Raw genomic sequence first — 27841 nt, forward strand, 5'->3', positions numbered from 1 at the left:
TCATGCTACGAATTTGTTATTTTTCGTTTAAATTGTGACAGTTATGTAAAGTTCCCGTATTGTCCCTATTTTTTATTTTCCTTAAATACCCCTTATAAGCTATTGTAATACATTAATGAGGGAGACCTTTTTTTGTCTTTTTACAAAGAACTAAACGGTGGGTGGGCGTCGGTCGGTTCGGTTCGGTTTTACAGAAGTTCGGTTCGGTTTATTCAGTTTTCGGTTTATGATTTTAATAATCAAAACCGAACCGTAATAATTTCGGTTCAATTCGGTTTATTCATGTTTGGTTTGGTTTTAATCGGATCGGTTTCGGTTTTCAAGCAATGAAAAAAATTGTAACCAAATAATGATAGGTTAATTGACAATACACCGTGAGGAATTACATTATCTGCGTTAATATGTAATACTTTTGGTATCGAAGATTGTGCAGGCTGTGTCTCTCCTTTAAAACTTAGTTTTGATATAATATTGTAATATTGTTGGATGAGATTTTATCATAAATGCATTATTAGTTAAATTACTCTTGAAACTCTTGTCTTTTTTACTTTGTTGCAAGTAACAACATTTCCTATGGTAGTTAAAACTATTTAATTTGCATGGAGTCTTGGATCCGCCACTAAAGTTACTCACTATCACTAAACTTCGATTTTTCAGTTTAACCGAAAACCGATAACCGAACCGAATACCGAATTGTTTAAATATATAAACCGCAAACCGACCGAATAAATCAAAAAATCAAGACCGAATAAATTAAAATTTTCGATTTTGACATTTTTCTCGGTTCGGTCGGTATTATACCCCACCCTTTGCTCCCGACCTTTCATCCCTCTCTTCCCTCTCTGTCTCGTTCTCCTTCTCTTCTCACCTGCCCTCTTTGTGACATAATTTTCTATCTTCCTTTTCATAGGCTGCTGGTTTGTTAAGAAGGGGAGATCATACAAAAAGCAGAAAGGGGAACCACCGTGAAAGAATTGGCATACTCTCTATTACCTCATTCTCACCATATTTCAGATTTTCATTTTAAATATCAAGTAAAAAAGGATTAATCCTGATTTTTAACTATGGATTTATTCTCTAATAACTGAAAGTTTGTTCAATTATTAATCCTTACTTTTTCAATTAAATCCATCTCAACCCATCTCCTCTCTCAATTTGTTCTCCCTCCCAAACCCTCTCCTCCCCTTCTTACCTCTTCAGATCCAGAAATCCATTGAAGCAGAATAATGAAAATGTAAAAACTTCTCAGAAAATAAACCCAGAAAGCCATTGACGTAAAATAATGAGATGGGAAATATATATATATATATATATATATATATATATATATATATATATATTCTGTATATTATATATAAAAATCATATAAATTTTATACACTTTTACGGTTACCAAATATAAATAGTTTCTAGCGCGGGCTAAAAGTGATAATACCTCAAATTTATTCAATAGTTCTTCAAACCATTACTAACTGAACTATCGTTACCTATTTTTGGTGGCGATCAACCGTCGTCGTGAATACCAAAATTTGTTTTGTTGAAATTTATCAATCATATTTGTTTTTTAATTAGTTGCACCTAACGTACATAGCAGCAAGGATGGTGCATCACCTATTTATCGTTCTCACTCGGAAGCCAAAACGAACACGCCCTTGCAGTGTCCCGCCTCCCCCCGAATGACCGGTGCGTCGGTTAGGCATCCTTAGACGAAAGAGTGGTCTTTCAGGATTGGTCGTTGTGTGTCACCACCTTCCACCTATCCTACACATTCGATTAAGATTGTCACTGCGAAGCTATAGTTAAAGTGCACGGGGTCTTACCGTCTAGCCGTTGGTACTCCGCATCATCACGGAGAATTCAATTTCACGGGGTCCATGCCGGAGATAGCATGGCAGTCGTTACACCATTCGTGCAGGTCGCTACTTATGCGACAAGGAAGTCAACATATTAGAATATCATAATGATGTGGCATTCCCGACTTGAAAATGGTTGGTAGACTTCAAGCTTGGTCAGTTAGACCTAAGTAAATAGGCATCAAAGGAGGATTGTAATAAGGAGTTTTGCGATTTGACTACTTTTTAGTTGAAGAACCTAGTGAACCAATTCCTACTCCTTCGGAGTAGCCTATTATTAAAATACAAAGACATTTATAGAGGAATGTTTTTGCTATACTAAATATCTTTATACAGAAAAATTGAAATGTTTATCGTGCCCAAGTCATATTTACTACATTCTCTTTTTTGCATCTATGGAATGTTCTTAAAACTTACCAACTCAAGGAATTATGTGCATAAAATTACATATTTTATTGAAAGTTCCAAAATTAACAATATATATATATATATATATATATATATATATATATATATATATATTTCTTAGGTAACTTTCAAGCCAAACTCAAAATAATGTGTTTCGAGCAAGTCCATTGTGAAATGTTGAAATATTTATCCTACAGATTTTGAAGAAGTAAAAAAAAGAAAAAAATCCTAATGAAAAAAGAAAAAGAAAAACGGAAACAACTACTTTTGGCGGTTCTTCATTTATACCCACGGGATTATATATAAAGAAAGCGCAGCCCCTAAACCCTCTGTTAAACCCTTCCGCCATTGCTAGTTTCCCTCTTGCACTCTTATAATGTACGGACAGCCACCGCGCAACGGCGGCGGAGGTGGAAGATGGCGCGGCGGGCCACCGATGCAACAGCCACAGCCACCGGTACCACATGAAGGGTTTCAAAATCACAACTTTATTCCTTCTCAACCTCCAAACTATTTCGTTCCTTCAAACCCCTTCTTTCCCCAAAACCCCAATTTTCCAATTCAAACCCCTAATTTCGCAAACTTTCCAATCCAACAAAATCCTAATTTTCAATTTCAGCAGCCTCCGCAGAGTTCCTCGAGAGGTAACGAGGCTGTTGAGAGAGTTGATAGAGCCGTAATTAAGGCACGTAGAGACCTTATAGAGGCTGGTGAAAATGTATCGGCTTGGAAAGTTTCACAAGCTGCTTTGGTTATACTTAAAGCTGATTCTTGGGATTCTTTGGGTCTCAAAATGCAACAAGTTCCCTCTCTTAACCGCCTCATAGTTACCGAAGGGAAGGTACAACAACTTTGTATTTTTACAGATTTTTTGTATTTACTTTTTCATGATTTTTTTTTAAAGTTGAGAATATGTTTTAGTCATGTTAGCACTTTTACTTTAGGTCCTGTGCTGCTTTTCTAGGAGTAAATTGATATGTCAGCACAAAATACAAAAAAAAATTTCTAGTGATTAAAACGAGATGCATTGTTTAAATGAATGTGACTTGCAAACTGCAGAGTTGTGTAAAATATTATTTTTGTAGAATCATGATAAACCTACCAACATGTCCCAATATGGAATGTATAAATTTGAAGGACCTTTTTTAAGAAATAAAGTATATTTGGTCAACTGATCGAATTTTTTTTTGTTGCTCACGGTCTCTTTTTGTAATTTGACTGAAGATGTTTTAGACTACTATAAACTTTAATCAGTTTTATCCCATGGATTATTTGGAACTTTGCTTATGAAAGTTGAATTTTCTGACTCTGTTGAGCTGTTTGTATGTGTTTTTCTGGAGATTTAATGATTAAAGATGCCTTATGTGGAGCATGAAATGTTCACACATGATAAAGGTTTCAGTTTTGTGTACCTAAAAGGGTAAGCATCTGATTTTTATAGTTTTTTTGTCATGAGAAAATTTTGCAAAAAATGAGTATATGATGTGTTTATTTAGAATTTTACTTATAAAAAAGAAAAGTATGCTATGTGCTTGTTGTTATGGAGATTGTTCAAATGCAGTGTTGTCGCTCAACTTGGTCATTTACATTGGTGGTGCTTAATTTTTAGTGGTCTCTCTCTCTCTCTCTCACTCACTCACTTTCTGTACTTCATTTTGCTTTATTCCTTTCAATTTATTTTTTGTATTTGGAAGCTAGCCTCAATTCATCATGTGTTATTTACAACGAGCTCCATCTCATCTTTAAATAGATGCACTTGTTTTTGCTTTTACCTTTTCTTGTTGTACCATTTGACCCATCAAGAAGCACTCTATTTCCGATCCCCTTACTTCCAATGGGGGTACATTATTTTCAAGTTGAAGGGAAGAGGTTATTAAATTAATTTTCCCAAAGCAATGTGAAATTAGAGTGAAGCTTTGGTGGCCGTCAACCTTAAATTCCATTTTGTATTTTCTTGGATAATATTTAGTGGATATTTATAGGTGGACCATTTTTTTTTTTTTTTTCATGTGAATAATCTTGTGGAATTCTAAATTTTCATTTCCCCATCTCTATTTCTTAGATTAATGCTTTCATCCACTGCTTTGTCGGTGTTCAAAGAATTACCACATTGTATGATTTGGAAGTAGCAATAAGGAAGAATGAGGGGGTTGAGCAGTTTGAAGAGCTGGAACTGGGTCCGGTAGTGAAACACCCGCTTATTATCCATTATTTTTCTGTCAACCCTGATATGTCAGAAGTTTTCAGAATAACAACTGAGGAGATAACGTCCTTACTTTCTGAGTTCATGGATGCTGATAAACATAGAAAAGTAAATGTAGATGAATTTTTGAACTTCATTGCCGATAAGAAATCTGCTATAACCAGAGAGAAGCTCGGTGTGCGGATTCAAAGCTTGGGGTATGTGACATATTTTCACTCATACAAGATTTTATTTATGTTCAATTAAATATTGTAGAATAGCCTCATGATTGAAACTTATCATTATAAAATTTTAGATAACTAAATGTGAAAATTAGCTTATATTTTGGCACACAAGGGGGGTGTCTGCCTTCTCAAAAAGTTCATTGTGAGCAAACTTTAGAGCTATAATTGTGGTATAGGGTGTGCGACTTGCGTGGTGGGAATGTCATGTCTTAAACTAGGGCCATGACCGGCACTTGATAGGGTAGACCTTACCAAGCAGACCATCTTGACCTGGCTAAAGTTACTCGTACTTGTCAATAAATTTCATAACCAATTCTTGTACATGCTTAGCAAAACTATGTGTAGTACAAGTACATTTCAAATTTACCTTAAAGGGGTTCTATTATCTTTTGAAGCAAGTCACAAAACTTAAAATCAATTTGGCAAAGAGCAGAATCCTCAATATAAATGTGGATGAGTGCATTGAGGAGTTAGCTGATATTCTGTAATGTAAAGTGGAAAAATTTCCTGCTTCTACATAGGGCTTCCACTAAGGGCAAGAAGAAATGATCATATACATTGGCAAGGGGTACTGGACTGGTGTGCTAACAAACTAGTTCCTTGGAAGAAGCAATAGCTTTCTTTTGGAGGAAGAGTTACTCTTTTTTTTTTGGGTTAAGATACAAACAACAACAACAAACCCAGTACAGTCCCACAAGTGGGTTCTTGTGAGGATAGTGTGTACGCAGATCTTACCCCTACCTTGGAAAGGTAGAGAGACTGCTTCCTATAGAATCTCGGCTCAGGAAAGATAAGAAGAAAGGAGTAACAACAAGTAGTAACACCAGAAGACCAATCAGAAAGCGAAAGTGAACAAAACAACAAGTGATAACAGAAATCTAAGAATAAGAAAATACAAGACTAACACTATGTAGCACACTAATACTTCTGGTATGAATAAGGAAAACAGAAAACAATCGGCCACCTAACTTTGTATTCGAATTCTCGACCTCCACACCTTCCTATCAAGGGTCATGTCCTCGTTAGGCTGGAGCATCGCCATGTCTTACAATCACCTCACCCCAATACTTTTTCGGCATACCTCTACCTCTCCTTAGGCCTTCCAAGGCTAACCTCTCACACCTCCTCAATGGGTATCCCGTATCCGTGCCTCTTTTTTACATGCCCGAACCATCTAAGTCTCGCTTCCCGCATCTTGTCCTCCACAGGGGCTACGCTCACCTTTTCCCGAACATTTTCATTCCTAATTTTATCCAACTTGGTATGCCTGCATGTCGATCTCAACATCCTCATTTCTGCTACCTTCATCTTTTCGACATGAGAGTTCTTGACTGGCCAACACTCAACCCATACGGTATAGTCGGTCTGACCACCAATTTATAAAATTCATCTTTAAGTTTTGGTGGCACATTCTTATCACACAAAACACCAGAGGCGAGCCTCCATTTCATCCACTTCGCCCCAATACGATGTGACATCCTCGTCAATCTCCCCATTTCCTAGTATAACTGACTGAAGGTATTTGAAACTTTTTCTCCTAGGGATGACTTATGCGTCAACCCTCACGTCCCCATCTGTTTTCTGAGTCACCCCACTAAACTTGCACTCCAAGTATTGTGTCTTAGTCCAGCTCAACTTGAAACCTTTTGATTCCGGGTCTGCCTCCAAATCTCCAATCTCGCGTTAACACCACCTTGCGTCTCGTCAATTAGTACAATGTCATCTGCAAATAACATGCACCACGGCACCACCCCTTGAATGTGGCGCGTCAGCGCGTCCATCGTTAGGGCAATGCAACCCTATCACCACTGGGAAGTGTTCTGAGTCCTCTCCTACTGTCCTCACTTGGGTCTTAGTTCCATCATACATGTCCTTAATCGCCCTAATATATGCAATAGGTATACCTCTAGCCTCCAAATATCTCCACAGAATCTCCCTTGAGATTTTGTCGTAAGCCTTTTCTAAGTCGATGAACGCCATATGTAAGCCCCTCTTCCTCTCCATATACTGCTCCACCAATTTCCTAAAAAGGTGAATGACTTCCATAGTCGAATGCGCCGGCATAAATCCGAACTGGTTCTCGAAAATATATACACACGCCTCCTCACCCTCAACTCCACCACCCTTTCCCAAACTTTCATAGTATGACTTAGCAGCTTAATGCAATTTTGGATATCACTCTTGTTCTTGTACAAGGGGATTATTGTATTCCACCTCCATTTTTTGGGCATCTTCTTCGTCCTAAAAATGACAGTAAATAATCCATTAAGCCACTCCATCCCCGCCCTGCCCACATTCTTTCAAAATTCCACCAGAATTTTGTCTGGCCCGGTCACTCTTCCCCGGCTCATCTTACGCATCACTCCTCGACCTCATCAACATCTATATGCCTACAATACCCAAAATTTCGATGACTCTCGAAATGTTTCAAATCACCCAGCACAATGTTCCTGTCCCCCTTTTTATTCAAGAGTTTATGGAAGTAAGTCTGCCTTCTTCGACGGATATATGCCTCGTCCAACAAAATTCTACCTTACCTGTCTTTGATGCACTTAACTTTGTCCAGGTCACGGGCCTTCCTCTCTCTTACCTTGGCTAGCCTTTACAGCTTCTTATCCCCGCCTTTGCCCCCACGTTCTTCATACAAACGTCTGAATGCTGCAGTTTTAGCCGCTGTAGCCTCTAACTTTAGCTCCTTCTTAGCCATCTTATACCACTCCCTATTCGCCCTCTTTTCCTCCTCGTCTACGCTCTCCCCTAGCTCCATATAAGCCGCTTTCTTGGTTTTCACTTTTCCCTGGACCCTCCATTTCACCACCAGTCACCTTTGTGACTACTCGGGTATCCTAAAACCACTCTAGCAGCTTCCCTAATGCACTTTGCAGTCGTGCTCCACATACCACTCGCACCCCCATTACTCCTCCATGCCCCAATAACCCGCAACTTCTCCCCCAGCTCTTGAGCTTTGTCCCTAGTCAAGGCTCCTCACTTGATCTTAGGTTGACCGAACACAATTCTCTTCCTCCTCTTCCTCATGATCTCAAGGTCCTTGACCAAGAGCCTATGTTGGGTCGTGAGGTTCTCACTCTGGATAACCTTGCAATTCTTGCAAAGACCTTTATCGGACTTCCTGAAGAGTGTATAGTCAATCTGGGTCTTGGCCACCGAACTCTGAAAAGTGACCAAGTGCTCTTCCTTCTTTGTAAAGTTCGAGTTAGCTATCACCAACTCAAAGGCTTTCGCAAAATCTAACAGCGAAGTTCCTCCTCCGTTTCTAACTCCAAAACCAAAGCCGCCACATACATCGTCATCACCCCCATACGTCGTCCCAATGTGGCCATTAAAATCTCCTCCTATGAAAAGCTTCTCAGTGTGTAGAATACTACGCACAACCTCGTCCAGATCCTTCCAAAAACGCCTTTTGTCCTCATCGTCCAGGCCTACTTGGGGTGCGTACGCACTAATCATGTTTAAAGTAAATCCTCCAACAACCATCTCAATAACCATCAGCCTATTGTTTACCCTCCTAACCTCCAGCACTAGCTCCCTCAGATCCCTATCAACCAAAATACCTACCCCATTCTTGCCCCCCCGGGGGAGTACCATTGTTTAAACCCGTCTACATCCCGTGCCTTAGCTCCTATCCATCTAGTCTCCCGGACACAAGCTATATTTATCTTCCTCTTATGGAGAATCTTCGCTAACTCTATAGACTTCTGCGTCAAAGTCCCCTATGTTCCAAGAGATTTTATTAAAAAAGTTGTGTCAAGCTGATACTGAGAAATTACTGATATAGTGCTGGCTCAATAACATTAAAATCCTATGCAATCTACCATGTCCAGCATATCATGTAAATTCAAAACTACATTTCCATCTCTCCAATAGTAGTACATTTCAACTTAGCACTCATTCTTAATACATTACTCAACCAAGACTTGCCGTGGAGTACATGGAGCGAACTCTAGAGCAATATTTAAATACTATTAGCAAGAATATGGTTAAAAGCTAAAATTGTTGGCCTCACCAAGAAAGATGTGGAGCTCACCCTTGAATGCTATCGCTGGTGCTAAAATCAATTGGTAGGGGTCACCTCAGCTGTATTATTGAAAAGAAACAATGAGATCGGACCAAGAAAACCCAAAAGGGAAAGAAAGGAACAATGAGATAAGAATTGGTGAGTTCATCAACTCACTAAGCGTTAATTGTATCTGTTGAAAATATAATTAAGTAAATAAAAGTGTGCTCTCTCTCTAACCATTTAAGCTTTTAGATGAAATGGTTACATACTTCAAACTTGGTATTAGATCAGGCAAATGTTCTGTATTCGAGTCTAGCTGCCACCCGGTACCAAAAATAAAAATTCAACGTGCTTGGCCATGAAAATGAATCAGACCCGCACGAGAGGAGGTGTGTTGAGAATATTATTAAGAAATAAAAGTATGTTCTCTCTAACAGCTTAAGCTTTTAAATGAGATGGTCAAAATACTTCAACAATATCCATAACTTTTAGGGACAAGATTAGATTTGTAAAACCTGCATTGTTTGAACGATACTAAGCACAATAACCTTCTGAAAAAAAAGAAAAAAAACTAAACACAATAACATAATCTCATGTGTGTACATATAATGTCAAAACATTAATTTATCTGATAGCGAAATATGTTGTTTCCCTGTAGTCATTTTTCTTCTGATTCTTTAGCTTTTCGAATTGTTAAGGAGTACACTTTCTTTCCTACCTTGATCAGGTAAGCCTAGCTCTATTATCTGAAAAAAGAGAGACGTTCATTTTCTGAAACATGTGTAGTACCCTTCATAAATGCCCATAAGACTGCAATCGAATATCTTAAATCCTAGCTGGGCTAGCATGGAACACCATGCAAATGTGGCATGCGTTATATATTCCTTCTCTTTTATGTTTGATATTCTATTAAAGGTTTTGTCTTCTATTCGTAATTTCACATTCACCTGTGGATGCTATGCCAATGTCTTGCGTGTATGTGCTGAGTTCTAATTGGGACTTTGAGTTTTCCTTCTTTTTTCTTAAATTTTTAAACCATGAAAACTATATATCTTCCGGTTAGTTATTGAACTTTCTGTTGTTTAGATGTGATATCTTATTTTGTTAGTGGATTAATTGAGAGATGAAATAACTGGAATGTCCTCACTCAAGTCCTTTATGGCTGTTTCCCCACTTTTGAAGAAGTAGATACTTGTCTTTGTCGCCTGTCACTGTCACATCATTTGGTCTTCAGTGTTGAACACTTGTGGATTGATGAAATCTATTAAATCTTGGTAAGGGAAGAATGAGGATCCTTTTTCTTGTATATGACAAAACCTTTTAATATAGTCTAGCTCATGTTAACACGTGTTTCTCATGCTTCTTCTGCAGATGCTGACTAATTTTGGGGCATGTAATAGTTAGCTGTGGCATTTGTGTTCTGTTTTCAGCAGAATCTGATCATTCATATTTCCTCATGTGTACTCCTTCCTTGTCCTTTTCAGGATGCATATTACATTTATACAGCAAGCAAGGCAATTCCAAACTACCACTGTTTCCAAATATCTTAGTACGGTGAAAAAAGAATCCAGCAAAAATATCAGGAATCGCCCTCTCCTATCTGCAGAGAAGAAGCAGTTAGATGAGCATTTCCTTGCCATGCGTCAACGTGTCAAATCATTTTCTTCAACTGAGGAAGAATTTTGTGGTAAACACATTAGGTTTATATCAAGTTCAGAATATGAGAGCAGTGATGATGATCAGGATGAAATTGCTGCACATAGCCAGTGCAAATTCCCAGCTGGAAACACCAAAAGTTCGGACAGACCAACCACCTGTCCTTACCCATCAGCTTCTGAAGAAATGATGCGGCTGGGTTTGAAAGCTGAAGTTGAGGTTAGCCCACATACTGCTTGTGGCAGTGATAGATACAGTAAGGATACTGGGCTATCCAAGAGTAAAAGAAAACATGATGATGTTCAGAGTTCCATGGCTTTACCCAAAAAAACACCCAAAAAAGATGTGGTTCAGGCAGAGCTTCTTACTCGCAGGAATAAAAAGGTATCAAAACTTTCTCAGATGCGGAATCAAGACTCTGATGGTTCAAATGATATTTCGCATGGTGATGATTCAATTAAGATGTTCATTAACACTTGGAAGGAGGCATGTCGGACAAACAGTGTAGATGAGGTACAGCTATGCAGTTGCTTCTTATCTAGCAGAGAATGAGCTAATCATTCATCTCTTTGAAATGATACTGTAGCTGGCCGACTTTCTATATCTGATTTCTGTTAAAATTTCTCCACTTTCCTGAAATGAAAACTTATTTAAAATTAAAGACATGTATCATATTTACTACAAAAGATGTCTTATATCCACTTTTTATACCTAGTTCTTTGGAAAGTTAAACTTTATCCAGAGGAAAGTTGCGGCCATCTTCTTTTGCATTGTATGGTCGAAGGCAGATCTGAACTTCGTTTTCAACCTCTTCAACCTCCCTTTTTTTTTTTTGACGAAGGTAACACTTATGTATTATAAACAAAAGAAAACCAACACAAAGGTTGTGCTGGTAACCATTTACAGATTCAAAAGAAGCCAGAAACTATCCTTGTTCTCCTTACAAGGATTCTATGATGTTTAAAGTCGATTCTTCATCATTCACATAATTTCCTAACCAAAAGTGAAACATAATACAATTCATCTTTAACTTCTGAATAGGACTGCTTCTGCCTTCAAAACACCTGGCATTCCTTTCCTTCCAAGCTATCCACCATATGCAAACTGGGATCAAATTCCACCAGGTTTTTTGCCTTACACTGCCCTCCTGATTATGCCAGCATCTCAGTAAATCTGTTGTGGTTTTTGGCATAGTCCACCTAAATCCAATCATGCTGAGAAAAGTTGCCACAACTGGGAAGTAACTCTACAGTGCAGAAACAAATGGCTATTGCTTTCTGAATCTGTAGAGCACAGATAGCATCTGGAGCTCAGTTGAAATCCTCTTTTCATTAAGTTCTCTTGAGTTAGACAGGCCTGCTTAGCAACTAACCATGTAAAGCATACCAATTTGAAAGGAGCCTTGGTTTTCCAAATTTGTTTCCAAAGCCAATTGTTGTCTCCCTAATTGTTTCCCGATAGTAAGGTGTAAACTGATTTGACTGTGAAAGTCTTCTTGCTAGTCCCCTTCCATATAAAAAAATCTGCAGTATTTGTTGTACCCTAAAATAACTCCAGATGCCTCAATAGCTCAGCTACTCTGTCAATTTCCCAGTCAAGTTCCACCTCTGCTGACCCCACATCTCCCTAATTGTTGCTTCAGGACTGGATAGCAAGCTGTGTAAGTCAGGAAATAAATCTTTGAGAGGACCGCGCCCTAGCCAATTATCATGCCAGAAAGAAATTCTACTGCCATCACCAATATTGAAGCCACAGTTGGTGATGAAATTGGGCAAAAGAGATCTGATAGCTCTCCAATTACTCACTCCAAAAGTAGCTTTCACATTTTTGGTGCACCAATGGGATAACTGGCCATACTTGTAGTTGATCACCTGCCTCCATAATGCTTCTTCCTCATAGTTATATCTCCAAAGCCATTTTGAAAGTAGACTTTTGTACTGCTTCCTCGAATCTTTGATACCCATGCCGCCCACTTTCTTGCTGGAGATGAGAGTCTTCCAATTTACCAGGTGATAAGTTTTGTTCTCCTTGTTACCTTGCCAAATGAATTTTCTTCTTAGTGAGTCAAGTCTCTTTTTTTTATCCCCGTGTTTTTACCTTATCAAAAAAAAAAAAAAAAAAAAGGTCAAGTCTCTTTTCCACTTTAGCTGGAATAGGAAACAGGGACATTACATCAGTAGGGATGGAGTCTAACACACTGTTTACCAGGACCACTCTTCCCTCAAAAGAAAGGTATTGACTCTTCCATTTTTCTAGTCTCTTTTCACTTCTTTCAATCACCCCCTGCCATATCTCTTGAGATTTGTTCTTTGCCCCTAAAGCTAACCCCAGGTAGGTTGTTGGTAGGGTTCCAATTTCACACCCCAGTGTGCCTGCCAACCTTTGTAGTTGATCCACTTCATTAACTGAATATAGCATACTCTTCCTCCAATTGACATGTAAGCCTGTCACTGCCTCGAAGACTGTTAAAATTAATCTGATGTGCCTTCGTTGGTCAATGTTTGCATCACATAATATCAAAGAATCATCTGCATATAAAAGGTGAGAAATTTCCATGTTGCAGTTGTTATTTGAAACTCTGAATCCCCTCACCCATCCATTTGACTTGGCATTCTTTAACATGCTATTGAGGCTCTACATTACTAAAATAAACAGGAATGGAAATTTAACTTTGAGATGGGAAAAAACCTTCTGGAGATCCATTGATGAGGACTGAAAATTTAACTGTGCTAATGCAGAAATGAATCCAACTTAGCCACTTCCTGCCAAAGCCCATGGCTTTTAGAATTTTGATAAGGAACTTCCAATTGACATGATCAAATGCTTTTTCAATATCCAGCTTACAAAAAACTCCTGGAATCTGGGCTCTCAGTCTTGTGTTCACAATTTCATTAGCTATCAATGCAGCATCCATAATTGGCCTCCCTTTGAATGCCATTTGATGTTTATCTACCAGATTATCTATCATCTTCTTTACTCTTTCAGTTAACATTTTAGAGATGATCTTGTACACACTCCCGATCAAGCTAATTTCCTCTTCAACCTCCCTTTTGTTATGCCTTATACAATGAAGGATTTATTAACCAACTAGGGTGTTGGGGGGATTGAAAAAACCAGTGAGAAAAATCTAGAAGATTGTGCCAGCTTTTGTGTGTTGGGTCTTATGGAAGGAAAGAAATTAGAGATGTTTTGAAGGGAAATCAGAGATTATTCAGAAGATCAAATTCAAGTGTTTATGGGTTTTGGCTTTGTGGTGTAAATTACTGGAGGTTAAAGATGAAGACAACATGTTAGAGTTCATCGACTCATTACAGGAATAGGATGTTGTATAGGAGGAAACCTAATCCTTTTGTTTTTGCATAGAAGGGTTCAAAAAATTGTAATCTTCTGGTTCCATCTTAGTGCCAGGTTTGTATTTTGTGCTATAATACATACTCTATGTGTTTAAAGAAGTTATGCTTGTTCTTTTCATGTTAACTTTTATTTCTTTGTTTGCCTCTTGCAATATTGTCAAATGATTTAGCTAATAGCTACTGCATTTTTTCTTTTTTGATTCTCTTAAGCACCTATTTTTGGTATTTGGGCTACGCTTCAGATGCTTACAGTCAACCATTGTACACACATGCTGATTTTCTGTCAATTTTTCTTTCTATTTTAGGTTTTTCAGAGGATGCTTCAGTTCTATAAGGCAAGGAACAAAACTAAAGTGACAAAATTGTTTTCATCACATCCATTTTGTGGGTTGCTTCAAGTTGCGGTAAGTTTATAGAGTGTTTTGATAATTAATTAATTAGCCATAAGACACCTGTCTTTCGGAAACAACCTCTCTACCTTCAGTAGCGGTAAGATATGCGTACACATTACCCTCTCCAGACCCTACTTTTGTGATTTCACTGGGTTTTTTGTTGTTGTAGCCATATAAGACACCTGAGTATTTTTTTTTTTTCGTATCAAAAAAATTCTGCTTCATGAGTAAATCTATCTCAATTCAGGACCTCTTTAATACTCTTTTATGATAGGCATTCATTTGGGTGCCTTTCTTTTAGCTGCTTGAGATCATCAATTAAGTATGAAATTTTTACACATCAGCTAGAAGTAAAGTAGGACTTTGCATTCTTCTTTTATATTTGTAATGCAAGTGTTTGATTGATCTTCTGCAAGACTTCGTGTAGACTTAAAATGGGCCCATCTCCATTGAGTTCATTCTACGGCACACTTTGTTTCTCTAAAATACTCTGATGAACTTCTTACCAAGGATGTCCTTATTGAAAAAACAGGGAACTATATTTCCTTTGGCAAATTCCTCAGACGTGTGTTGCTTTCTTCTGTATAAAAGCGCACAGTTTGTTAATTACTCTCTAAAGCCCATCATAAGCTTTCAACAACTTTTCCAAGTCGTAAATGCACTTCGGTTAATGCCTCATAGTTACTAGAATCCATTTTTGCTGTTTTCTCTAGTATATTTTTGTCTGGAATGGAAAAAAGTTTGCTGAATTCTTTGCCCTGTTTTGGAGAATGGTTATAAAGCAGTTTTTCGGGGACAGATATTGCTCTTTCAGTAATGTATTTTTGACCCTTTATCTTTTCCATGTTTTCGTTTGTAATTTTGATTTTACTTGATTTTGAACTGAAGGTGTGGAAAGAATCTCAATGTTTCTTTAAGAAATCCACATTACATGCCTTTTTTTGATCCATCACATTACATGTCTTTTATTGATCCATCACATATTCACATCGCATGTCTTATATTGCCTCAACGGTTATATTCTGACATATATTTTTTGGGTGTATTGCATATTTTAATAAACAAATAAATGCCATTACTCTCAAACAACTTAGGCTTTTAGATGATGTGATTCACACAATTCCACATGGTGTCAGTGCAAGCAGAGGTCTTGCGTTTTACTTTTACCGCCAATAATCCAACAAAAATATTTTCACATGCTTGAACCAAAACAATAATTAGGCCTGCTTGTGAGGAGACATGTTGGAGAGCTCCATAACAGTTTAAACTTTTAGATTTTGTCTATATGATTCGGTGGGTGTACTGCTTGAACCTCCACTCTAACATGCACCATTGTTCGAGATAACTTCCCTCCATTTATACTTAATGTCATTGTACTTCTGTGAAGTTAATGACTACCTTCTACACTGAATATCATTTTCTTAATTTTAGTGTAATGACTTTGCAGGTTACATCTATTAAACGTGGAATGTGGGACACTTTGTATGATAAGCTCCAAATATTTCACCAATATGAAGAGACCAATAGAGACACTGAAAATTGTGCTGACTCCATCTGCATTGAGGTTGAATCACCTGAAAGGGATGCTACCAATCATTTCGAGAAGCTCTTGGTGTGTGAAAGTGGTGAGTTGTACACCACTGATGTTTTTATTTTGCCTGCAAGGTTTTACAACGTTTTGTCCCTTTTTTTTTGGGAAAAGGTGAATAATTTTATTAACAATTGCAGAGAACCAGTGTACAGGCGTATACCAAAAAAAGAGAACCTACACAGAATATGGTTCTCAACAAAGGAGATCCAATCCTCTATACAAATAGGGACCTCATGAGTACACTAAAAAGAAACTAGAAACTAAAGACTATTTTGCAATTTTACAAAATCTTGTTCCACCCCTTCAAATGCCCTCCTATTTCTCTCTTTTCAAATAACCCACATGAATTTATTGTCATTTCTCTCTTCAACTTCTTGAATGTAACTCACATATTCTTTCAGCCAATACTTAGAAAAGGGAATAGAAGTCTAAGGTGCTTGAAATCTATAAATGGCTAGTCTGCTTCAATTGGCTGCAGATCAACAGATTTACATCAGATAATGCATGATTCTCCTAGATTGATAAGTGTTTTGAATAGCTTTGCAAAGAGCAAGGCCCATTCCGTTTATTGTGTTACTGGATATTGAACCCCCCGGATTGTAGTATTGTACTATCCATGCTCAAGATACCCAACCCTGTGTGTGGTGGTGGTGGTGGTTGGGGTGAGGGGGGTTAAAGTCCCCCACATTGGATGAGGGGATGTATTGTCTCTTTATGTGGTGTTGGGCAAGTCTCATTTTATGAGTTAGCTTTTGAGGTTGAGTTAGGCTAAAGATCCATTTTCTTTACATGGTATCTATGCAAACAAGAGGTCTTGGGAGTCTCGCGGCCGTGCAAGAAGCAAAATAATATTTCCACATGCGCGGCCCTGTGAAAGAATTAGACTCACATATGAGGGGGCATGTTAAGACTTTAGTAAATATAGTAATTAAGAAGTATGCTCTCTCTAACTGTGTAAGCTTTAGATGAGAACAAAATTGTTTTAACTACTATCTCTCATAAAAAGAAGTCTTTCAACTTATAACAATTCAGCATAACTTTCAACTCTTCATACTGCTAATGACATGATTAAAGTATCTAAGTTCTGTCTCTTCACGATTATGCTTTTGGGTTTCCTTTTCACTTCTCCTCCACTTGAAAGCTAACCCTTCTATTGTTTTTGTTTAAGTAGGTGTCGCCATTGAGGACATACATAGTAAAATTTCCACGTATTTTGAGGGTGATGATGATGCCTTGTCCTGTGCAAGTTCATACCATGAGAAGTTCTTCTTCCTGTTGAATAAGTTTTACAAGCTTGAATCTTGGTTGACAGAGCAGTTTTCTGTGAAGCATTTTGAGTCACTTGGTCATGGGAATATCTTGCCCTTCTTGGAGAAAAATATGCATCTGCTTAGTCATGTTTTACCAAAGTTCTTAACAAATGACATGCATGAGAAGCCTCCTATGGAACCCTCAATGTTTGATTGGCAGTTTGATCTATTGTTATCACAGGCTTCACAGTGTTTGTGGGAGAACGAAAAAGTAGACAAGCAAAGGATTTCTGAGTTACTAATGAGGCAATTCCCTTTAGTCTGTTTAAAAGTAGCTGGAAGTGCCATGATGATAGATATAGAGGGTTTTGTGAAGGCAAAGAAAGGCAATATGACTTTAAAATCTGTTGTATTCTCTGAAACATTGCTCAAGGAATATACATTTGGTAGAACCAATGAGAATATATCAAATAGATCCGGTTTGGAGAATGATGTAGGTTATGCAGATCGTCTAGTGATGTCAAAAGATGCCATAAAGGTCTTGGTCAATGCTCCAATGTTGATAGATCTGAACTTGTGGTCACATTGGGATATGGTATTTGCTTCTTCTCTTGGTTCTCTTGTGGGTTGGCTGTTAAATGATGTAAAAACCGAAGAATTGTTGTGTTTGGTAACTGCGTGTGGAAAGGTTGTCCGAGTTGATCATTCAGCCAGTATTGATTCTTTTGCAAACGTATTTCTGCAAGGGAATTCTTTTGATACGGCTGTTGAACTGTTATCTTTGTTGGTTTTGTATGGTGGTGAAAAAAATGTTCCTAATTCACTCTTAAAATGCCATGCACGTCACGCATTTGAAGTTTTAATTAGAAATTATGAGGAAATAAAATTACACGAGAATCAGAACTCCCTCAAGCATGACATATCTCTGTGCAGACAGCTCATACCTGATAAAACTACATCGACTATAAATAACAAGTTACTGAGGAAGGGTAGTGTTGCTAGCATTGTGCCCTTTGCATCGAGGTTTGTTCTTGACTGTCTGGGATATCTGCCTGTTGAGTTTTGCCATTTTGCTGCAGACATCTTGCTTACAGGGGTGCAGCCATTTGTCAAAGATGCTCCTTCAGCTATCTTAGGTGAATGTGAACGGATAGAGCAGCGTCTTATGCTTCATCGAGTTGGAATGTCTCTGGGCATTGTGGAGTGGATTGAAGATAAACACAAATTAAGTACCTGTTCTACCACTAACTTAGTAATGTCTTGTGGATCAACATGCTTGAAAGTCACAGAGCTTGATTTCAGCAATGAGTCAACCTTTATGCAAGAATCAAACAAATATCCCTTGTCTAAATATGATATTAGCCTCTCCCAAGATCCAATGCAGCAAAATGAAAATCGAGATGCCAGTTGCTCTGCAGGTGTTATAACTTGTGTTCCGCCTGATAATTTGGCTGATAGTGCCACACAGCACTCATGTGAACTTGAGAATTCCGCTGCCAGGGTTATTGAATCTATTCAGCGAGAAGAATTTGGTCTGCAGCCTGATATTCCACTAGTTGAAAGTGCAATGTTGAATAAGCAGCATGCTCGCCTGGGGAGAGCACTCCATTGTCTTTCACAGGAGTTATATTCTCAGGATTCACATTTTATCCTAGAGTTGGTCAGTGTACTTTCTTCTTCTCTTATCTGTTCAGTGTTGTATCTGGCTCATACTAGTGTTGGTTATATTTGTAAACTCACCATTCAATGTGGAAAAAGATGGAGTACTTTAATGTGGATTTGTGATACAAAGGTTTATCTTGATTTGGCTCATAGGAGGAAGTAGATTGGAGTAGGAAAAAAATTACAAGAAATAGATGTGAACCAACGTGCAACTGATAGACTGCTATAAAATAACTAAAATGCAAATTATTTTAAAAAAATAGAAGTACCTAAAAGTTTGTAGAGTAGCATGGTAAGAAGATAGGCATGGTAGAAAGGTGGAGGGTCGTCAGGAAATCAAGGACATTCTATGCCTCTAGCAAGTAATCGAAGGTGTATTAAAGCAGACAACAGGGATTTTATTCGACGGAGGAATTGTGTAATTGACAACCTTTGTAGCCCATGCTTCTAGCTGCTCTATATTTCTTACCAATATCAACCAAGGAAATCAACGGCACATTCTATGCCTTTACCTTGTAATGCTCTTGGTGCAGTAGAATCTGCGACAAGGTTTCTATCAGATGGAAGGAATGACTTAATAATATGCATATTGCAACTTCTAGTCTCGTTAGTAATTGGATTTTATTTCCCCGACGAGTTCAAATTCCCCAGGAACTTGTAGACTATCTTAGCTTGCAATGAGTATGAGTTTATTGTTATCACTGGATTTTCTTCTGATAGGAACTCTAAAACTTTGTTTCTGCTGAAGATTTTATAAGGAGTGCATTGTGCCTAAGCTGTCAAAAGGATATAACTGATTGCTCTCTTTACAATGGTACATTGATTCAGGTTCAGAATGCCGATGATAATATCTACCCTGAGGATGTCGAACCCACATTGACTTTCATTCTTCAGGATAAAGGTATTATAGTTCTAAATAATGAACGTGGCTTTTCTAGTGATAACATCAGAGCACTCTGTGATGTCGGGAACTCTACTAAGAAAGGACGTAATGCTGGATATATTGGGAAGAAAGGCATCGGTTTCAAATCAGTATTTCGGGTAATATACACAAATAAGTCTGCTAAATTTCATTTAGTTCCTTATATTTAGACAATATGCTTTTACTTTCTGTTTGTTGCACCTTTATGCTGGCTAATTGAGAGTTAGCAATCAATTTCCTTATCAAAAAAGAGAGTTAGCAATCATTTTTTCAGTGCATTAAAGGTTTTACTTCTAAGGATCAGAAAACCCCTTTTTTTGTGTTGGAATATTTTTTCTTTGTTGGTAAGCTAGGAGATGGCTAACTTTAAGTCACCCCTACTTAATATGTTATTAAAGAATAAATGGAAGTTAGATTAACATCATTCCACAGGCGCATTTAGATTTTGAGTAGTTATGAGATTGAAGTCTTGCCCTTAATGAAATATGAGCCCAAAAAGTATAAACCAGTTCATAGAAATTGTACCTCTAATGATAGTTAGATCTACATACACACCATCTTTACAAAAATTCTGACTTAAGATTTCCTAATTTTTCGTGATATAAGTGGACTTTGATTCTGGTGCTCACATCACAAACTGGGGTACGATCCTCTGTGAAACTGCAATATTGTATCTTGGAGGAGATGGATGGTAGGCAGAGGTGGATGGAGCCTTTGAACAATGGTTCACTTGAACCCAGTATTTTCAACATGGAATATATATGGGTGTGTGTGGAAAACCACTAAATTCAACAAGTATTCAATTTTGAACCCTTAATTTCAGCAGTACAATACCTTCACAAGGTAGTGGTAAAGTCTGCGTGCACATTACCTTCACCGGACCCCACTTGTGGGATTACACTGGGTTTTCTGTTGTTGTTGTCGTCGTCGTTGTTGTTGTTGTAATTTCAGCAGTACAACAAGTTAAGTGCTAAGAACTTTGAAAGTTGAACCGATCAAGTTTAGCTTACCCTTATTTTTATTTTGTTTTTACAGGTCACTGATGCTCCAGAAATTCATTCCAATGGCTTCCATATTAAGTTTGATATAACTAATGGCCAGATAGGTTTTGTTTTGCCAACTATTGTTCCTCCTTGTGACATTGACTTCTATACCAGATTGGCCTCTTCAGGTTCCTATTGCAATCATTGGAATACATGCATAGTGCTTCCCTTCAGATCAAATCTCTTGGAAAGGTCCGGCGAAGAGAATATTATGTCAATGTTTGCTGATCTTCATCCATCTTTGCTGCTTTTTCTTCATCGTCTTCACTGTATCAAATTCCGAAATATGCTAAGCGATTCTATTGTTGTTATGAGGAAAGAAGTTGTGGGAAATGGTATCATTAAGGTTTCCTTCGGAGAGGAGAAATTGACTTGTTTTGTGGTATCCCAGAAATTACGGGCGGACACTATTCGTCCTGATACTCCAACAACAGAAATCTCCATAGCGTTTACGTTGCAGGAAACAATTGATGGAAGCTACAACCCACAACTGGACCAACAACCTGTTTTTTCATTCCTTCCTCTGAGAAAGTACGGCCTGAAGTTTATACTTCAGGCTGATTTTGCACTCCCTTCATCCAGGGAAGAAGTTGATGGTGATAATCCTTGGAACCAGTGGTTGTTGTCAGAGTTCCCTGGCTTGTTTGTTAGTGCAGAGAGGTCCTTTTGTGATCTGCCGTGTTTTAAGGATAATCAAGCAAAAGGTGTTACAGCTTATATGAGCTTTATTCCCCTTGTGGGGGAGGTTCATGGTTTCTTTTCTAGTCTTCCTCGGATGATCCTTTCTAGATTACGCGCATCAAACTGCTTGATAATAGAAGGCACGGATAATGAGTGGGTTCCTCCATGTAGAGTTTTGAGAAATTGGACCCAAGAGGCTCGTAACCTTTTGCCTGATAGCTTGCTTTGCAAGCATCTTGGTGTTGGTTTCTTGCATAAAGATATAGTTCTACCAGATTTATTAGCCAGGGCTCTAGGAATTGAGGAATATGGACTCAAAGTTCTACTTCAGGTTGTAACTTCTTTATGCTCTTCGAGCGATGGTCTAAAGTCAATGGGTTTGGAATGGTTATGTATGTGGTTAAATGCATTTTTCACAATGTCATCAAATGGAAAAAACTCAGCAGATTTTGGGATTGAATCGCATCTCATGAAGGAACTCAAGAAACTTCCGTTTATTCCCCTTTCAGATGGTAAATATGGATCACTGGACGAAGGTGCAGTTTGGTTGCATGTTGATTCAATGGGTGCTGCAACTAATGATGAGTGTGCACCAGAAACTTTCTCAATATTGTATTCTACTCTTAGGACTGTGAGTCCTGCACTTCTTTCTGCGGCTGCCGCTCTTGGCACGTCATGCACCGAATCATCAATAGTAGATAATGTTACTAGGATGTTGTACAGAGTTGGCGTCCAACGTTTATCAGCACATCAAATATTAAAGATGCATATTCTACCATTTCTCTACAGAGAGCAAAATGAACAAGGGCATAGAGAAACTATGACAGAGTATCTTGCCTTCTTGATGTTGCACTTACAGTCGAGTTGCCCTGACTGTCAGTCAGAAAAGGATCAAATTATCAGTGAAGTGCGCAACAATGCTTTCATATTGACAAATCATGGTTGCAAACGTCTTGTCAAGTTTCCTATCCATTTCAGCAAGGAATTCGGAAATCCCATTGATATGAATAAATTAATACATGGATTAGATCTTGAATGGCTTGAGATTGGGGATATGTTCTTGAAACATCCAATCAATGAATCTTTAACTGGAGGTCCATTAAAGTGGAGAAAGTTTTTCCAGGAAATTGGAATCACTGATTTTGTTCGAGTTCTTCAAGTTGAGAAAAGTATTTCTGATGTGTGCTCTGTTTCCATGAATACAACATGGGATAAAGATTTGATTTCCAAAGGATCAATTGCGAAAGATTGGGTGTCCGAAGAGTTTGTCAATTTGCTGTCACGGTTATCTTCGACGCGTGACAAGGAAAAAAGCAAGTACGTCTTGGAGGTGCTTGATAGTTTGTGGGATGATTATTTTGGTGATAAGGTTACTGGCTTCTATTTCAGTTCCACTGGAGAAAGGAAAGTATTTGACTCTTCATTCACCAGAATCCTCCGTGATGTTCACTGGCTAGCATCAAGTATGGATAATGAGCTCCACCGTCCAAGGGATTTATTCCATGATTGTGATGCTGTGCGCTCAATTTTTGGCGACAATGCTCCTTATGCCATTCCAAAGGTCTGTCTGATCGTAACGAACTTTGTTGTAGTATTATTAATCAGAACACCTTCGTGGTTTTTGTTGGTGTAAACCCCTACCCCCTACCCCCTACCCTAACAGGAAAAGAACCAAAAAGAGAAACAAAAAGTTTGACTTCATACGTGTTTTACTGGATGTTAGGACTGGTCTAAACCATGGGTCTTAGGTGGTACTTGAAGTAGTTGCTTAACCTGGTAGTTTCATGTCAATAAACATTTGTATGAGGAGCTTCGACCTATTAATTTGGCTTGTCCATGATTATTTGTGCAAGAATCTAGTGATCACAGTGTAGCCTGTATTAAAAATATGATGTGGCTGCTTTTTTCACACCTCATTCTGGTACTGCAAACTAACTCTTCTTATTTATGCAGTATTTTTACTGTGGTAGGAAACTGACTAAGTGGTCAGCTCAAATCCGATCTGGTTTATCTATTTATTTATATTTTTAGTTAGTTCTACAGAGGAGTTTTCACTATTTCAGCCTTCTTTTATGGTTTTAATTTTCCCAAGAACTGTATATGTTAGAAGCAAGTGCGAGTGGATTTGACTTTCAGGAGAAGCTAGAATTTATTCTGCTTGTGATTTGTTCATTTACGTTCAGTCTTGTTCTTGTTTGAGCCAAAATGTGCTTGTTGAAAAGACCTTTCTTCTTTGTTGGCTTCGTTATTCTTCTTTCAATTAGCATTTGTAACCATTTTTATTATTTTTGGTTATTCTCCATGAATTTTTGGTAGTGGCTTAATGCTCTTCTGTTGTGAAACAGGTGAGAAGCGAAAAGTTGGTAACAGCTCTTGGCTTGAAAACACAAGTTACGGTTGATGACACTTTAGCAATTCTTAAAGTTTGGAGAGCTAAAGTACCTTTGGGCGCTAGGTAATTGATCTTCCTCTGCGGAAACGTGTGAAATCAGCTAGATGCTAATTTTTTCATTTATCTGAACTAAAAATAGGGTTTCAGCATATCTTTTCCTGTGGATAGAATGAAGAATTAGTTAAGGCTCACTTAAGGCTCAAGTGATCCATAATGCAACAGTTTGTCTTTTGTATTTACATACTGAAGTTGGTGGATTGGGACTGGTAACTGATTTAATGATGTTCATGTTTCTTAATATCTTTGTTTAGGACATGAACGCTAGTCAATGTCGTTAAGGTGGTTGCTTTGCTAGAGTCATGTTTATGCCTTTTCCCCATCGTTGACTGGTTATAATATCAAAAATTTGATAGTCCTACTGAGTTCCTAAAAGAATGGACTGTAGTTTTTTTTTTCAAATCAACTGATAGAAAGATCCAACGTCATTAATGGTCAGGTACCACCTAGCCATAACATGTCCCCTTGTAACATTTGAGCTTCTTGAATGCATAAAAAGTAGAAACGTTTAGAGATGTCAGGGTTTCCTTCATTGTGAGCTGCTATTTCTCATCATTATTCTGGTGTTTCATGCTTATCTGTTTCTCTTGTTTTCAGTTTATCACAAATGTCAAAGTTCTACACTTTCATCTGGAGTAGGATGAGTACTTCAGACAGAAAAGTGGTTGAAGAATTACGCGATGGACCTTTTGTGTTTGTCCCTTGTAAGTTGGTCGCTTCACATGAAGATGTTGTGCCTGGTGTTCTTTTGTCATCTAAAGAAGTCTTTTGGCATGATTCAACTGGTTCGGTGGACCAAGTGAAGATGGTATGCCCGGAATTTGATCTACATTCAGTTCAGCACCCTTTCACCAAAATGTTATGTAGCATGTATCCAGCCCTTCATGACTTTTTTGTGAAAGAATGTGGAGTGGATGAGCTCCCTCATTTCCATGGATATCTTCAAATATTGCTACAGTTGTCAGCTGCTGCTTTACCTTCACAAGCAGCTAAGAGTGTAAGCTATCTTTGTTGCTAAAAACTTCCATCGCGATAGTTGATGAATGATTTTGATGCTAATGAAACCATTTTCTGCTGAATATCTCGGCTTAAGAATGGATTTGATACTTGTTTTTTCAGGTCTTTCATATATTTCTCAAGTGGGTTGACGAACTAAATTCAGGATCTTTGAGATCTGAAGATATTGGTTTCTTGAAAGAAGGTCTTTTGACGATGGATTATCTGGTTCTCCCAACTGCAGAAGATAAATGGGTATCTCTGAACCCATCCTTTGGGCTCATCTGTTGGTGTGATGATGATGAGTTGAAGAAGGAATTTAAGTATTTTGATAATATTACGTTTCTCTACTTTGGGCAACTCAATGATGAGGAGAAGGAGATTCTCCGAACAAAAGTTTCAATGTTCATGCACAAATTAAGCATTCCTTCTCTATCAGAGGTAAGCTAGATTACACTTCCCTCCCTTTGCTTTTGTCTGCATGCATATATAGGAGAAAGGCTTGCTGTTTCTGTAAGAGTCGATCTAAGATGCCCACTCGGTATAATTAGGCCCCACTTATTCAACAACAACAACAACAAATCCAGTGTAATCCCACAAGTGGGGTCTGGGGAGGTAATGCGTACGCAGACCTTATCCCTACCTTGTGAAGATAGAGAGGTTGTTTCCGGTAGAGCCTCACTTATTCGTCAAAGAAAGTTAAATTTTTTGAAAAGTTAAAGTTTTCTCCAATTTTTTGACCAATACTTGCTTAAATACGATAAAACTTCACTATCGTCTTAATACCTGTGCCTAGTCATACTAAGACACTTAAATTGGGACAGACTGAGTAACATGACTTTCAGGTCAATTTAAGACATTTAGTATGTGCTCTTTTGCAGGTTGTAACTCGTGAAGCAATATATTATGGTCCAACAGACTCTAGCTTGGCAGCTTCAGTAGTTAACTGGGCTCTTCCATATGCTCAGCGCTATATTTATAACGTTCATCCAGACAAGTATTTGCAGCTCAGCCAGTCTGGATTTCAGAACCTGAAATGCCTACAGATTGTTGTTGTAGAAAAGTTGTTCTACAGGAATGTTATAAAAAGCTCTCACATAGCATCGAAGAAACGGTTTGAATGCAGTTGTCTACTAGAGGTATTCGCATCTATGGGTTCTTATATCCATATAGTGCTACTTGCTTGAGATATTTCTGAAAAAAGCTCTATTTGAATCTTCATTAAACTGTTTATGAAAAAGCATTGCTAATATATTGGTCAGGTTGATGTATAATAAATGTAAGACCTTTTCCTCTGTAGTCCAAAACCGTAACACTTCTATATAGTGATGTACAATTCTTGAGTTATATCTCCTTTGTGTTTTTTGCTTGTTCTTCTTCAATTCCCAGATTTTGTAAGTGTGAATATTTCATAAACTTACAAAACATGCCCGGTAAATATTGTTTTTTCCGTTTCCCAGTCTTGTTCATGGAGATCTAACATTATTAAGACTGTAGATATGCTTATTTTTTGTTATGTCAACTTTTATCTCTGTCCAAGTCTTTGTTAGTGAAATCTTATTCCTTATATATGTATATATAATTTATTTATTTTTACTCTGACAGGGAAACATTTTGTATGCAACTCGAGAATCAGATTTTCACTCAATGTTCTTGGAGCTTTCTCGTTTGTTCTCTTCTGGAACTTCCGACTTGCATTTGGCAAACTTTCTTCATATGATCACAACTATGGCCGAATCAGGTTCCACTGAGGAGCAAACTGAGTTTTTCATTTTGAATAGCCAGAAAATGCCTAAACTTCCTGCAGGTGAATCTGTTTGGTCAATCACAAATTTTCCATTGTCAACAGATAGTGAGAAAGGGCTGCTGATTAGTTCTTCTGGAACAATTAATGGGATTAACCCTATGAATTTCATGAAGAGACCTGGAATCAACTCAAACTGGCCACCTACAGACTGGAAAACTGCTCCTGGTAGTGTAACGAAGACACAGGCGGCCAGTGGCATCCAAGTGAAAGAGGAGGGGGCTATGGAAGAAGTTGTAATTAAAACATGTGCACTGGCACCAACTGAGATCACTTGTGTGGAGAATGCGGACAATGATCCAGCATCAGCTGCAGCTGTACTAGGTTCACAAGATGCTGATCATGTGTGTAATGTACTCGTACCTGGTACTGTGGAAGTGCCATTTGATCCTCCTCATCCCACGACTACACCACATGACTCGAAAAATAGTTCATCTGATGTGACAGAAAGAGATCAGCTGTATGTAGGCACAACTGACCCGCAACAGGCAATGTTAACTGGCAGACACGGAGAATTTGTTGCTTTCAAATACTTTGTGGGGAAACTAGGTGAGCCTTTTGTGAAATGGGTCAATGAAACCAATGAGACGGGGCTTCCCTATGACCTTGTTGTGGGGGATGACGAATACATAGAAGTAAAGGCAACTAGATCGGCAAGAAAGGATTGGTTCCACATTACGTCGAGGGAATGGCAGTTTGCAGTTGAGAAAGGTGAATCTTTTAGCATTGCCCATGTTGTATTATTGCCCAATGATTCAGCAGCAGTGACGGTATACAAAAACCCAATCAGACTCTGTCAGCTTGGTAAACTTCAGTTAGCTCTTTTAATGCCAAAGTCATGATACTTTTTAAGGTGTACATTACATTAGGATGAGACACTTATTTCTGTTACTTCATACAATCATACAAGAAGTTAATCAACTGGACTAAAGTATAAGGAGATGATATAGAATATGGTTTGAAATGACTAGGCTTTCATTTCGGCTACCTGCTGAGCAGCGCATCCTTTTGATAGAGTTGCATTTGAGAATTTGCACTATATATTGGCCTTATATTGTCAAGAAGCTTGAGCTGGACCCCCGGCACCAATAATTTCGGCGAACTGCTTCCTGTATACTGTAAAGTCTCATTTTGGAAATGACAGCTGATAGCATAATCTATAGGAAGATGTTCCTTCTAATTATATTCTTAATTACATCATTGATTGAACTAAAATATTGCCGATGGCTAATACAAATTGAGCTTATTGTGAATTGTGCCAACAAATTGGGCAGTATTGTTCTCTTATAAATTCTGAAAATTTGTAATCTATGCAATTTGTCTTGTCAGTTGATCAA

The 27841-nt window shown here is 38.1% G+C and overlaps 1 protein-coding gene across 3 annotated transcripts; it reads left to right on the forward strand.

Annotated features, from left to right (window-relative positions):
* The first annotated feature begins 2568 nt into the window (after nt 1-2568).
* LOC104091811 (protein NO VEIN-like) lies at nt 2569-27813 on the forward strand. Of its 3 annotated transcripts, XM_009597233.4 has the most exons (14): nt 2569-3101; nt 4323-4660; nt 10190-10874; nt 14020-14118; nt 15554-15731; nt 16869-18607; nt 19438-19650; nt 20567-22816; nt 23601-23710; nt 24302-24701; nt 24824-25141; nt 25582-25839; nt 26306-26441; nt 26550-27813. In XM_009597233.4, the coding sequence occupies exons 1-14, from the start codon at nt 2637-2639 to the stop codon at nt 27344-27346; spliced, it is 7986 nt and encodes a 2661-aa protein (XP_009595528.1). In that variant the 5' UTR covers nt 2569-2636; the 3' UTR covers nt 27347-27813. The 3 variants fall into 3 exon arrangements, with proteins under 3 accessions (XP_009595528.1, XP_009595527.1, XP_009595529.1); XM_009597232.4 differs by having other exon boundaries at nt 2570-3101; nt 26306-27813; XM_009597234.4 differs by lacking the exon at nt 4323-4660 and having other exon boundaries at nt 2965-3101; nt 26306-27813.
* The last annotated feature ends 28 nt before the right edge of the window (nt 27814-27841 follow it).

This window comes from Nicotiana tomentosiformis, chromosome 9 (genome assembly GCF_000390325.3).
Source record: "Nicotiana tomentosiformis chromosome 9, ASM39032v3, whole genome shotgun sequence".
NCBI classification, from domain to species: domain Eukaryota; kingdom Viridiplantae; phylum Streptophyta; class Magnoliopsida; order Solanales; family Solanaceae; genus Nicotiana; species Nicotiana tomentosiformis.

Excerpts from the sequence above, each read along its gene's own strand:
- LOC104091811 (XM_009597232.4), top strand. The coding sequence starts at position 2,637 with ATGTACGGACAGCCACCGCGCAACGGCGGCGGAGGTGGAAGATGGCGC. Across the intron at positions 22,817-23,600 it reads CTCCTTATGCCATTCCAAAG|GTGAGAAGCGAAAAGTTGGT; the intron begins GTCTGTCTGATC and ends GTTGTGAAACAG. Across the intron at positions 25,840-26,305 it reads AATGCAGTTGTCTACTAGAG|GGAAACATTTTGTATGCAAC; the intron begins GTATTCGCATCT and ends TTACTCTGACAG.